At 35.5% G+C, this 14392-nt stretch overlaps 1 protein-coding gene across 4 annotated transcripts in view; it reads right to left on the minus strand.

The window, feature by feature from the left end:
- Positions 1 to 14392, minus strand: part of Angpt1 (angiopoietin 1) — a 228026-nt gene that overhangs the window by 61924 nt on the left and 151710 nt on the right. For 2 of the 4 annotated variants that reach the window (XM_048802014.1, XM_048802012.1), the window contains one exon: positions 14146 to 14378. In XM_048802014.1, the coding sequence (XP_048657971.1) occupies positions 14146 to 14378 (233 nt within the window). The remainder of the gene's footprint in view (positions 1 to 14145; positions 14379 to 14392) is intronic. The other 2 variants (XM_048802013.1, XM_015486372.2) reach the window with 1 other exon arrangement.

Here is a 14392-nt window from a genome sequence, read left to right on the forward strand (position 1 = left end):
GCTTTCTCCTTTATCTTTATGGCTTTCTCTTCTCCTCACCCACTATGCACATGTTTAGTAGGATTCCATTTTTGGATCTTTATTCCTTATAAATAAATTCATATTGCAAACTATCTAACATGGCTTCAAACTTCCAGAGAGAATTCTAAGATACATAAGCATTTTGAACTCTGCATTTGCCTCTCTCGAACTCATGATCCCTATTTCTACCATCTGTCAGGCAGTCCCTACTACCACCACGGCTTTCATTCATTTTGTCACCTAATCTTTCCTTCCGAACCCTGTGTTGTCTCTCTCTCACTGACCCTGCTTCCTCTCCTGGGTGTCATCAGTTAAAAATTAATGTAAGTGTAAATATAAGATAATTAGACTGTGGCATTTTTATTGGTCTTCTTCGTCATGTTCCTCTTAATTAATTAATTCCACAAATATTGATTGACCATCTGCTATAAATAAGACTTCCTAGGCAACAGAGATAGAGACATAAGAAAATACAATCCTACCCTTAATGTGATCACAGCTGGATGGGAGTAAGATTATGTGAGTAGATCTTTCATGGCAGGGGCAGACTCAACTCAAGCCAGTTTAAGCAAAAAGAAAATGTATTGAATCATGTCATTGAACAATCCAGGGTAGAACTCTAGGTGAGGCATGATCAGGTTTCAAACAATGTGATCAGGATTTGGCTTCTGTATCTTTGCTCTGACTCACATCTGTTGGCTATCTACCTGGTCACAAGACAGCTGGAGAAATCTTCTAGGACTATGATGTTACCAGTTTAAAGGTATTACCAAAAAAAAAAAAAAAAATGGGATGATGACAATAACTGTCTTAGAAGTATGTGTCAAGTGCCCTAGGCACATGCAAGAAGAACATACTCCATCTGCCAAGTGGACTCATGGAAGGCTGCTTGGAAGAGATAAAAAATACAAAATGTAGAAAGCTTATCTGAGCTAAATTCTGAGAGTCTGGTATGTCAGTTCAAAGACTTCCCTCATACCAATATCAGAAAATAAATCTAGAAGTCTTCAGAAGAATCATCATTCATTCTTTTCATGTAGCCTTATCTGTACATCCAATCTTTGTCATTCAAAGGGAAAGAATAGGGACATAAGCAGGTGCATGTCTGTCTTTCACCAGCCAACATTTAGTCAATGAGCAACCTGAGACTCCAATGCCAGCAGCTGTTCCCTATATCTTGCTCTTCCCTGCATTTCACCAGTTTCAATCCAGATGGTACATCTTCCACCAGACTGACTTCAGGGAAGGACCATAAAAGCTGAGGCAGAGGGTCACTTCAATTCAGATGAACCCTCCAGAGAAAACTTCCTGGAATGTGGAATTGGTAATTCTGAGTCTCAGTAACCTTAGCAGAGAACATAAATAGCAATTAGCCTTGCTACCAGAGACAATGTAAAACACCAAAGCCTTTCTTCCTAACCATTTCCCAACAAGTTGCTGTGAGAAATCAATTATTCAAACATTCTTTTTAAACTCTAAATGTGGCTAATGATTCATATCTTTCCAGTATTTAGCAAACGTTAGAATACATGTGGATCAAGTTGTTTATTCAAGGGTAATCCTTGGGAAATTTTTTGAGCTGCCATCATTAGGCAGATCATAGCATTAGAAATTGACCCTAAATCTGTGATTTCAACAGGTCACTGAAGTTCACTGAGCATATGGCTGAGTACAAACCATAAATCTGACAAGGTGAAAAGAAGCAAATATTTGATTGAAAAGATTCTATATACTTTAGCCAGGTGTGTGGGCATTTTATAGGCCATTTTGGAGACATTCCCTAGAATCCTAATTTAAAAGGACTTTTAAAAGTGAAAGAAGGTAATACATTCCATTTCACAGATATGGAAAAATGAACAGATTTCCAGATAGCACAAGTTTCAATATCCAGTGGGCAGATATGAGGGAGACTTAGCAATGACTTTAAAAAATATATACAAAAATATATTTAGATTATATATTTAAATATATAAGATATAAATTATATGTGTATGATATGATTATGTATAAATATATTTATAAATATATACTTATGTATAATTATATAGAGAGAAATATATTGAGCTTATATATTCATAAAAGCTTAAAAACTAAAAATTACATATTTGACATCTTTTCTCACATAAAACACATGAGTGCAAACCTAGATATCTGAGTGGATACCTTAGCATGATATTCTTAGCTTACAAAGAAGGCAACTGCATATGGTTTTACATATAAATAGCTATGCTACAATATAACAAGCATGTGAATTATTATTCTTAAATACTCTTAACTAATTTGAAGTCTTTGGTTCTGTAGCTAAAAGCTTCTCCTTTTTAAATACTGCACTCTCTTTCCCCCATAGTCCTTCCAACTCTGGCATAAGGGAACACTTGAACACAATTTACTTCCTGCATTATTATTTTAATTACAATGTTTTGGAAACTGAGCTATATCTTACTCCTATTTAAATTCTTTGTAAGTTTATATTTTATAGATAATTTATAAAATCTATCATCTTCTTGGTCAAATATAATAATCATGATCATAATAAAATAAACTAATATTCATTGAATATTTACTATGTGCTAAACTCTGAATTTTGTATGCCAAGTATGTTGTACATGCTTCATTAATCCTCATAAATATCTTATGAAGTGAAATATTTATTTATATTTTATATAAAAGGAAACTAAAGCCCAGAGATGCTATCTAACTTCACCACACTCCGATTATAAAGATGAGAATCTTAATGACTTTTTTTTTTTTTTTGAGAGAGAGAGAGAGAGAGAATTTTAGTGTTTATTTTTTAGTTTTTGGTGGACACAACATCTTTGTTTGTATGTGGTGCTGAGGATCGAACCCGGGCCGCACGCATGCCAGGCGGGCGCGCTACCGCTTGAGCCACATCCCCAGCCCCTTAATGACTTTTTAATCAGCCTCTGGAGTAAAGCCAAACCCAAACAGAACTCCAGAGAGTCTTCTGTCACGGATTCCTCAACAATACTTTTCTGGAGTGACAAAGTCACACCCAGAGTCCTGGGTGGTTCAGCAACAGGCCTTAATTCTGAATGGGTTCTGAAGATTGTTGTGGAAGCAGGATATATAGGAAAATGACAGGAGGCAGAAATGACAAGAGGAAAAACGTTGGCATGAAGATAAAAGAGCCACAGGCAGAGGAATCATCTAGGAGATGGGAACCCCCAGGAGAGATGTGAGTCTGTGCCTGCCCACAACTTCAAATGCTAGCTATCAGAGGACTAGGAAGGAAAAGGTCCCTGGTCTGGGGGTGCAGCTCAGTGGTGGAGAACATGTCCAGCATGTTCAAGGGCCTTAGCTCAATCTCCATCAGAGAGAGAGAGAGAGAGAGAGAGAGAGAGAGAGAGAGAGAGAGAGAGGGAAATGAAGGAAGGAGGGAAGGAAGGAAGAAAAAAGAAAGAGAAAGGAAAAGAATGAATGAAGAGGTTCCTGAGCACTCTGACTGCTCATATTAATCCACATTGGATTTCCTATGTCCATGCCTAAAAGTCACACTGACTTAGGACTAATTCCCATTAATTTAAGGTATGCTTCCCATAAGCCCTGCTACTTGGTTTCTGACCCTATGGACTGTTGTTAGAAGCTGTAAATTTAGAAGAAGAGTAATGGGGAGGTGAAAGTGGGCATGTGTGTGTATGTTTGTGTAACTATGTGTGTGATTATGTTCATCTTCTAATATCAGGCATGAAGACAACAAAAAATTGATAATGGAAAGCTTGTGTGTGTGTGTGTGTGTGTGTGTGTGTGAGAGAGAGAGAGAAAGAGAGTGTAAACTTTAAAAAATAGGCCAAACTAAGAAATAATAGTTTAGGCATTGTATAAGATAGACAAATTATACTCTTTCCCCAAAGATACCAGGGTGTTATGATAGGAACTAATTCAGAGACATGATAATAAATTGAATTATTACACAAAGTCATAATTGTATTTAATTTTCTCTTCTGAAAAGATGAGGAAAAAACAATGAAAATATTAATCATCACAATATGATTGAGGTTTCCTAAAATTTTGCTAGTACAGTAATATATCTCTATTACATGTGGAATGTATTATCCATGATATATAATGAATTGTAGTTATATGAAATTTAATAATATTGAGATACATTTATAAGATACATAAACTGTTAAATCTAAGTGGACATGCAAACCATTCTATACTATTGCGGGATCTCTAATTTTGTGGTACTTTTTTGTTTTTTTGCAGAAGAGTAAAATGTCATGTAATTCTACATGTTTCTACTAGAGCTTGATGAGTATATCTAAAGAAGCTTTCTAAGACTCCTCTGATGTGAAATGACTTGTGTATAATTTAATGCATATTCAATATCTATGACTGCTTAAAACAACCAAGAAAAAACAAAAAAAATATAAATGGAATCACACTAAACTTTGTTTAATCAAGCAATCACTCATTTTTCACGATACTCATGTTATGGTTTGGATGTGAGGTGTCCCCCCAAAAGCTCGTGTGTAAGACAATGCAAGAAGGTTCAGAGGAGAAATGGTTGGGTTGTAAGAGTCTTAACCCAATCAGTGATTTAACCCCCTAATAGGGATTAACTGAGTGGTAACTGAAGTGGTAGGTTGTAGCTGGAGGAGGTGGGAATTGGGGTGTGGCTTTGGGTATATATTTGTATCTGGTGAGTGAACTCTCTCTCTCTGCTTTCTGATCATGATATGAGCTGATTCCTTCTGCCGCACTCTCCCACCATGATGTTCAGCCTCATCTCCAGCCCTGAGGAATGGAGCTGTTCTTCTGTGGATTAAGACCTCTGAAACTGTGAGCCCTTGAATAAACTTTTCCTCCTTTACAGTTGTGCTGGTTGGGTCTTTAAGTCAGAGCAGAAAAAAAACCAAAACTGTCTAAAACAATTTATTTCTATGTTTTCTCTTTGGGCACCCTGTTGGGAAGTTGTGAATACTGCATGACCCTTGCACTGATTCAGAAAGTCACTTCATGAACAAAAATATTTCAGGTGTCTCATGTGTGTTAATTTTCCATGTAATGTTTTCAGCCTGACTAAAATGTATTGATTTTGCACAAAAGACTTCTCCTGCATGTGGAAGAGTTTAAAGGGTATATTTTTGTGCCTTATTATGAGGGGACAAATAAGTGATTTTAGTTAAAGCTATGGAAAATGTAATGAAAGTCCTTGGTCAATGTTGTAGGCATAGAAAGTAGCTGCCAGATGCTTTTGAAAACTGACATACACAGAAGTTTTCATTGGAAGTTTTAAGTAAAGGAGGGTTTATTGTTACCACAAATATGTCACTTTGATTCTTATACTTGTGGTGTAATATACTTGAAGAACAGTATTTGACTACCAGTTGGGTATCTATCTGGGATTCTACAGATCATGGGGCTTCCTGAGGCAGTAGTAGGGCACAAAACCAAGAGAAGGTATGGAAAGATTGATAGGGATCATGAAGTGTGGGGGTTTGTCTAGGACACGAGACAAACCCTAAGGCATCTGGTATGGTATGTTAAGCCACTGGGTAGTAGAGCTAGGACTAGAACTCAGAGAGTCTGAATCCTGTTCCTTCCTAAACGCCACCTCCTGCACTCTGAAGGCATCCATCATAGCTGCTCCAAGACATGGTGAGGAAACCTTCATAGTCGAAGTCCTAGCTCCAGGGAGATAGTCTGGAGGGTGAGTTACAATTGAGACTAGCTTTATGTGTATATATGTGTGTCTGTGTGAACAACAGCACTAAACAACTGGCCGACCCTCCCTCTGCAACTCAATCTCTACATAAAACTAAACCCAAAGTTCAAACTCATTGTCCTAAAAGAACTCATCCTGATTATGAAACCAGAATGTTCACAAATAAAAAGTATTGTGACTTTATGCAAAGATATGATACATACACAAATAAGAAGGGTTTGATTGAACAGATATTACATTTAATAACTTGAGTTTTTTTGTAAACCCATTAAAGGGGAGGATCTTCCTTGAGAGGTTCCGTATTGATATGACTGTATCTCTGGGATGGTCCCACTTGGAATATCAAAATCCTAGCCAGTGATAGGGTGAGATTCAAAATTAGTTAAAATATTGGTGTTCTTGAGTTATAAATAAATTATGATTTTGCATAGAAAGCTGAAAATGTCCTGCATTACTAGTTTCATTTATTTATTTTTGCAGTGCTGAGGAGGGAACCCTGGGCCTAGTTCATGTTCCACAAGTACTCTGCACTGAGCTGCATCCCCAGTCCCTTCTACCACTAGTTACAAATGTTCTTTAAACTGACTTTCAGTAAAATACTATACTAAAAATAAATATTATTTATATACATTTGAAACCAGATATACAGTTGTAGCATTTCTCAAATTTTACTTATTTTTTTACCCTTAAAATATAAGAAATTTCACTCCATAGTTCATGAGATACATACATTAAACAAACTTTTGTTTTCTTATTGTCTCTGAAAATAATCATGGGTGTCATTTGGTTCCATGTAAATACTGCAACTTATCTGTAACCAATGCCAGCTGTTCCCTTTTGTCCTTAGATTTAGAAAATATCTACAGAATTTGACTTGAGTGTGGATGAATCCAGGAAATGACTTAGCTAAATTTTTATTCAAACTATTTGTGTTTCTTTTCTTTAGCTAGCCAGGCTATGAAATCACAAGAAAAAGAATGGAGTTTGCTCTTGGTAATCAAAGAAACACTCTTTTTTGTGGTCTTTTTGGTAACTTCCAGGCTCAGCTGGAACCAGGAGATATCCATCTGCAGATGGTTCAACTGGTTTCTGAAGTTGAAACTCCAATTCTAAATGAGAATTAACCACAAATTTCCAAATCGTTTCTAAAAGATGTGGTTTAGAAATAGTTCATGGGAGAGGTCAAGGACTGTATTATTTTTTATTTTGTTATCATTAGTTGAGCTATCTACTCTTCACACAATTTTTTTTACAGAAATTAAGAGTTTTCAAAAGGCAGATATCATGCTCCATCAAAAAGGAGAAATATACTATTTCCAAAAATAAACAGTCCCTTTTCACTTAAGCTAACATTGGGTTTTATGAAAGGAAGTGCTAGATAGTGTGTAGTTCATTTTAAGGAAATTGTAAATGTTTGACATAGAATTTTCTGTCAAGATAAAGCATTTCCCTCATTAAATGGGAACATGTACTCGCTGTGGTGTTCAGCGGATGACTTCCTGTATTTTTCTTTCTTTTTCTACCTAATGTTAAATTATGCATTTACAAGTGGTTGGAAAAAAAACAAGCCTTTTCCTTGGTCAATGAAAACGATATTTCCCATTTTTATCAATGTTGATGTGAGTGACATTCAAGGAGTTTTAATTTCCTCCCATCGTTTCTGATGTTTGTAAAGTCATTCTTAACTCGAGGGACCTGAAGCTCAACCTATCTCATTCCTTGACTGAATAATTCACTTCTCGAACTCAATAGACACTGCACAGGAGGTAAATTCCTTTCAGATGGTAGAATTATTCTGAGAACAGAGCCAAATGACTCCTTGGCACTGGGAAGAAAGCAAATGTTTCATTTCCCCTCTGAAGAGGACAGAAAATAATGATCAAATGTCCCATACCACTGCAATCAGCCTCTGGGAAAGACCTTCAGCCCAAATAATGTAGATCACTTAAAAATCTTTACTATTAGTCATTATGTCGTTCAGATGATGTAAAGGAATTTTGGAAATGAACTTCACAGAGGATTCTATGAGCTGAAATTTGAATATCTTAGTAGGGAAATAAGTACATAAACATGGACGTGTCTCTTGATATTTATTGTTAAGTTTCCTTTACTCCTGTCCCTCTCCCCTGTGTACCGGCCTACCTAAACCTGTTACTGTCCTGTTACATCCAAGTGTTTTGAATCTGGGAGTATCATGGTTTCTGTTTTCACTTCCTCTTACTCATTTTAGTCTTCATCCTATGCATTTGAGTCATATAGTTGAGTCTTGCTATTAAAGATCACATCCCAGTTACAAAATTCACTTGCTGCTGAAAAGAATACTTTTCACTTGATTTCCTACCACACTGCTCACTCCTGTTTCCCCCCAATTCAGTTTTCTTCTCTCTCTCTCTCTCTCCCTCTCTCTGTCTTATTCTGTCCCATAAATAACTCCAAAATTTCTGTTCTGATTTGATTTTACTCCGTATCATTTTATAAAATGGACTTTAAATTCTTTGAAATGACACAAATTTGTGCCTGTGTCTTGCATTATGGGTGTGAGATAAGTGGGAAGGAAATGTCCTACAAATTGTGCTAAATTCTCCAATGGATTTATGACCAATCCATATGGTTAGGAGTCATTATTTTATTGCAGCTTCAATGATTTTATCACTTGCTTCTTCTGAGAACACACCAATCAGATTTCTCTTCTGAACTCCAGGTTCCTATTCCTCTGGCCTCCAAGGCTCCTCAGTCCATAGACAAAAAACTAAACTCCTTCTCTTTCCTGCTTAGTCCCACCTATCCATACTGTTGCCCAATTTTTGAAAAGTCATCAGCACCTTCTCAGTTACTTAACCTTGAAATTTGGAAGTTGTATTTAATCCTACTTCTAGAAAGTCATTGTTTATTGTGAATTATAATTATTTCAGTTTTAAATCTCCCTCACTTACTTTCCATTTGCCTCTGTTTGATTCTGGCCTTATTTCTCTCCTAAGGAATCCCTTTGAGAACCTAATGGAAATCAACTTTACCTTCTCTTTCCAATGTAATACAGTATATAACGTACAGACTCCAGATTGTACATTTGGACCCAGAGTCTCAGCCCACTCACTCACTAACAGTTTGTTATTTAGAAATGTTTTGCCAATAGGTGCTTAGTTTCTTTATATTTCATAGGAAGTTAGTATCTATCTTAAATGAATTTAATATTTGCACATGACTCAGAAGACTGGATTGTGCTAAGATTTTTTTCCTAATGAAATAGTGGCAAAAACATCTATCCAGTCTCCCTGCTTTCAAAAGATTTTCAATTTTCCAGTTCATTCTTCCTACATTGTGAGGAGGGTGATTTTTCTAAAATGCATATGTTATCGCCATCCTCATATATTGACTCTTCATTGCTTTAGGAGAAAACAAAAATGCTTCCTCCTCGATGTTCCTTAGTTTCTCTCTCTATTCTCATCTTTTCCCCTGCCCTTGATTCTGAGACTTAACCTGTGCATCTACTTATACGACTCCCACCCCATGCTCTCAGGATTCCTGGAAAATATACATGGTATGTGGCCTCCCTGGAGTGTCCTTCTTCATTTTAAAGGATTGGCTATCATCTCCCCATTAAAGCCAACCTGCCTATGCTGGATCGACTTTTTTCCAGCTTTACAACTTTTAGCAAATTCTCTAGAAGATATGATGGTTCTGGGCGTGGTAGCTCCCTCATGCTGCTGAGTGAGGACTAAGTTCATCCAGGTAAAATTCAAGTACTACTAGAGTCATACTAAACATTCAATAAAATCCTCAAGAAGACTGAATGGAATCTGGATTCTGCAGTCATTTCTGTGTCCTTCCTGTAATTTTAATACCCTTTAGTTTACTTTGCTGCTGCAGTAACCCCCAGGCTCACCTCCAACAATGAATTCTGAAATATAATTGGTCATTTACCAGTTTCTCTCCTATCAGACTCCAAGTTCCTTAAAGTCACAGACTGAAATACTTCTTTCTTTCTTCCTTTCTTCCTTTCTTTTTCTTTTTTTCCCCCCTTCCCATTGGTCTGACCGATATCTGGCACACTATAGTCACTTAGCAAATATTTGTTAAATGAAAATGGATAAACATCCTTATCCCCCAGAAGAGAATCTGAAACAGAACAGTTGTTGTAGAACTATTTTTTGAATGAATGGATAAATTTATGAATCACACTTTGGTATAGCAGGAATGTGCTCCAAGCTGATTAGGACAATGAGATATTCGGTCTGTGTCATTTTATGATGGAGCCTAAACACTGTTTTCTTTTTAATTTTTGCTTTTTCTTCTTCCTTTTTTTTGTGCATACTTCATTGGGAATTAAATTCTCAGTCACACAATATGATGTTCGCCTGTGTGTGTTCAATGTATGTGATGATGTTTTAATCACCAGTGAACATAGATGACTAGTGACTCTTCTGACAGTCACAGTACTCCCCCAAAGAATTCCAAACCTTGTTTCCATGCCATTATCAATGTAACCTATTCAATTCCAGCAATAACTGTGAATTGCCAAAAGCATGAAGCAATCAGCTAAGCTTTGACACTGTGATAACACTGAGGATCATATTTCTTCAGTGGGTAATGTTTCTAAGAATAAATGCGACCAAGTGTTTGCAGACTAAAGTCTGACAAAAATAAATGTGTCACCCGGAAGCTGCACAAAATGGATACATTCAGTTAAAAATGACTATTTGCCTAAGACATCACTGTTGCCTGTTTGGAACATGCACAGTCAAGTTTGATAAATTATTTCAGAAAATGTGTTCATCAGGTGTACTTAGCTTAAGTGCATTGCATGGCATCAGATATTTTAATAGAAAATGTCCTGTGGAACTACACAAAGTTACTCTCTATGTGCAATATATATTTATTATATTCCTAGACCAAAATGTTTGGGGAAAGGTACATTTTAAGCCCAAACTTACTTCCTCGGAATTTCTTTATCTTGTACTTTTTATAAGCACTTTAGAAGGCATGAAAATGAAATTTAAAAAACTATATTTTGAGTATTTACTATGAACAGGTACAGATGTTATTTCTTAATTTTTATTAATGTTTTAAAATTATTTGTAAAATAGGTATTTTTGTTAATTAAGTACTTTATTTGTTCAGGTGTTTTATTTTTTTCTTTTTTGGACAAATAATAACTATATGTATTTATTAAGTAAAATGTGATGTTTTTATACATGTTCCCATTGTGTAATGACCAAATCATGCTTATTAACATATGCATCATACCATAACCGTCATTTCTTTGTGATCAGATAATTAAAATTCATTAATTTTTAGCAATTTTGAGCTATACAATTGATAGGTGAAGGTGATATATATATATGGTCTATCACAACCTCATCAAGTAAATATGAGGATCACATTTTAGAAATAAGAAAACTGAGGGTAAAAGAAGCTTCTTGGATGACTGTCAATAGCTAAACCCTTTAGGGCATTCTATTCACACATTGTCCGCAAAAAATGTTTTGCTTATAGGAAGAATTAATGAGTGTTAATCGAATCTTGTCCCTTGGAGGAGAAAGAAGGCATTAAGGTTTAATGAGTCAACTGTGTCTTCAACACTTGGCCATTTGTTTTTATATTGAACATCTCATTTAGTTATCATGGTGAAATAAACATAATTATCTTGACTTTATAAAGACTGAGATAGCTTTATAAAGGTTAAATTAATTGTCATTAATAGAAAACTCACTAAAGTTATTCTCTTGTGTTGTATGAATTATATGCAGGGGTCTCTCTGCAAATGATTGGGTTAAATTTAAACACGAAGTCTTTTAGTTTCAATTAAAATATTTGGCTTTTGGTCTTTTGGACTATGACACAACTTGTGATATTTTTAGAAAATCTTTTAAATGTACATTTTAGAAATTTTGGTGTGTTTGTGATGGTATATTGATTTTGGACTATTTGCATACAAACAAACTTAAAAGTAAATTATTTACATATAATCATCCTTGGATAAATAACAAATATATAAATAAATAGCATTTGGGGCATACAAGAGAGACTTGATAAAATCAAAGTTCTCTTTAGTAACTGATATTTAAACTGCTATTTATGCTATTAGCCATTTTAAATTTTAAATTCACAGTAAGGGAAGACTATGGCTACAGTAAAAATAAGGATCCTCACATAATTGACATCTTGATATAAACCTTATTGAGAGCAAACTTCCCAGTTTTGTGTCTCTTGTGAGTCCTAAAGTAAGTATTTAGTTAGAATACTTAACTGAGATTAAAGGGAACAAAAGATTAACAAGAAACAAATAAAACCTATGGCTCTGAGAGCACAGAACTCATTGGAAAATCAGGCAATACTCTTACATGAGAGTCTAGCCCTGAAGCTAAAGAAGGATTTGCTTTACGATTGCATATTAAAAGGAAAAGCTACGGCAGGAGGTCTAGAATAGTAAAGAGTTTCAGTCTGTGTTATTATTATTACTCTTTTTTGTATGTGCTAAATCATAGAGTACACACAGTTACTTTTCTCACATCCTGATTGGATGAGAAGGGTAACCACTATCACATTGCCATCATAATTGTTCAATAAATGAGCCGAACTAGTGCTTGGTTGCTTGACGTTACACCCGAACTCCAAACCTAGGCAGAAATTTTGATTTTAACATCACACTCCCTGCCTCTAAAAGCTTAAAGACATATTTATTAGACAATACTCAAAAAAAGAAGTTAGATTATGATAAGTAGGCAGACATATGAGCTCTGTGAGAATCACCAGAGCTTGACATCTCTAAAATTGTTAAAAAAAAAAAAAAAACAAAACAAAAAAACACTACCCAACTCCATGTGCTTTAAGTCTTGGAATGATAAGAAAAATGTGTTTTCAATTTTTCCCCAAATGTATTCATCTCAATATGAGAGTAGATATGTCTCATATTAATGCTTAATTTCTAAATACTCATGAGCTCTATTAAAATTCTCTGGCAGAGTCCTACCATGCTTTCCTTCCAGTGGGCTTCAACTCATGGTTTTGGCAGGCTCTGACTGATTAGCAGGTTTTTCCCTTCCCAATCACATTACTGAGCACACCCAAATGGAGCTCTGGGGACTCACTGTTTAAAAAAAAAAAATGTTACTTTACAAAGTATATTAAAGGCTTGTTTAGACTATCTAAAGGAGATATAACTCAAGGTAATGGAGTGTAACAGAGAAATGTGAAATGTCATTAAAACACGATCACTTAATACAGAGTTATCTTCTATATTCATATCTATACATGAAAGTTTGAAGTCGAGCTAATTCTTCATGTCACTCAAGTTCATGATTAAATTAAAGGAACCCCCACATGTATACATTGCATATGATTGAGCCAGCATAGGATGGTTGCATAAGCCACAGCTCAATGACTCTAGTAACTTGCAGAAGTTACTGGAACTTTCACTCATCACCATTTATGATTCCATTTTCACTCAGAGAAAGGCTGGCTAGAGAGCAGCACTACAGAAGGTGACCTCAAGCCCCATGCTTTAAAGATCCACACTGGTCTTGGGAAAGAGGTTCTGCTATCTATGGACAGATGTGCACCAGAGGCACTCATTCAAAATTGGTGGGTAGACAGGTGAAGAGATGGATGTACTCTAAAGAGAGAGAAGTCTGCAGATATTTCCAATGGCTACATGGCTCCAGATATTAGTGAGATAAAAAAATTTATAATTTCTACCATCACAAAGATGTACTAGAAAAAAATATGCCTGCCACCTCAGTTAAATCTTCCCTGTATAAAACTAAGGACAAGTGATCTTAAAAAAAATACTTTTAATAACAATCATATTTTCTCATTCATTTTAATTTTGGGCACAGTCCCTGATTTCCTTTCCTTTGAAAGCACCATTTTCACCATTTTCCTCCACTAATTTCCTCATCTCTCTCTCCAAAATGTAAGCAATATGAATTTTCAAAAGATCTTTCCTCTTTAAAAATCCACTATATTGACAAAATCATCAGCTGGTAGTTCCCCGGTGGTTCAAAGATACTAACTTTAAAATTGGGACATTCCTGAAACTCTTCCCAGCCATCTGAAGTAATCTTTAGCTTTGGCTAATTTCTATCCGACATGATTAAGTGTCTAACATCATAATATCAAATTTTTATCCATGACAGTGCAATAGATTATCTAAGGTTAAAAAAAGATGAAAAACAAAAGAAGTTAGAAAACTCTTCTAGAAAAAAATATTGTGGATTCACAAATTTGAATTTAGGAATATTTCTCTGAAATTAAGAACACAACAAACTGTCAAAAAAAAGCTCACATATATTTAAAAAAAAAAAAAAAAAAGTTCACCTGCTGTTTGCTGTTTTCACCCAGCAATCAACGCCTTAGAGAGAAGATTGTTATCTAATAACTATTTGCTCATATAAAATAAGGTATTTACAAAACCAAAGCAAGGAAGAAATTCTTACCACCTTCTTTAGTGCAGAGGCTGACGAGGTTGTGGACCGTGTCCATCAGCTCCAGCTGCTGCTTCTGCAGAACACTGTTGTTGGTGGTAGCTCTGTTCAGCTGTCTCTCCAGCTCCTGGATTATGTATGTCTGACGAGTAACCAGACCTTGAAGGTTCTCTTTCTCTTCCTTTAAGGTGTCCAACTCCTCCTTATGTTTTCCCTCCATTTCTAAGATTTTATGTTCTAATAAACTACAAGGAAGTGA

This window comes from Marmota marmota, unplaced genomic scaffold (genome assembly GCF_001458135.2).
Source record: "Marmota marmota marmota unplaced genomic scaffold, marMar, whole genome shotgun sequence".
Classification (NCBI taxonomy): Eukaryota; Metazoa; Chordata; class Mammalia; order Rodentia; family Sciuridae; genus Marmota; species Marmota marmota.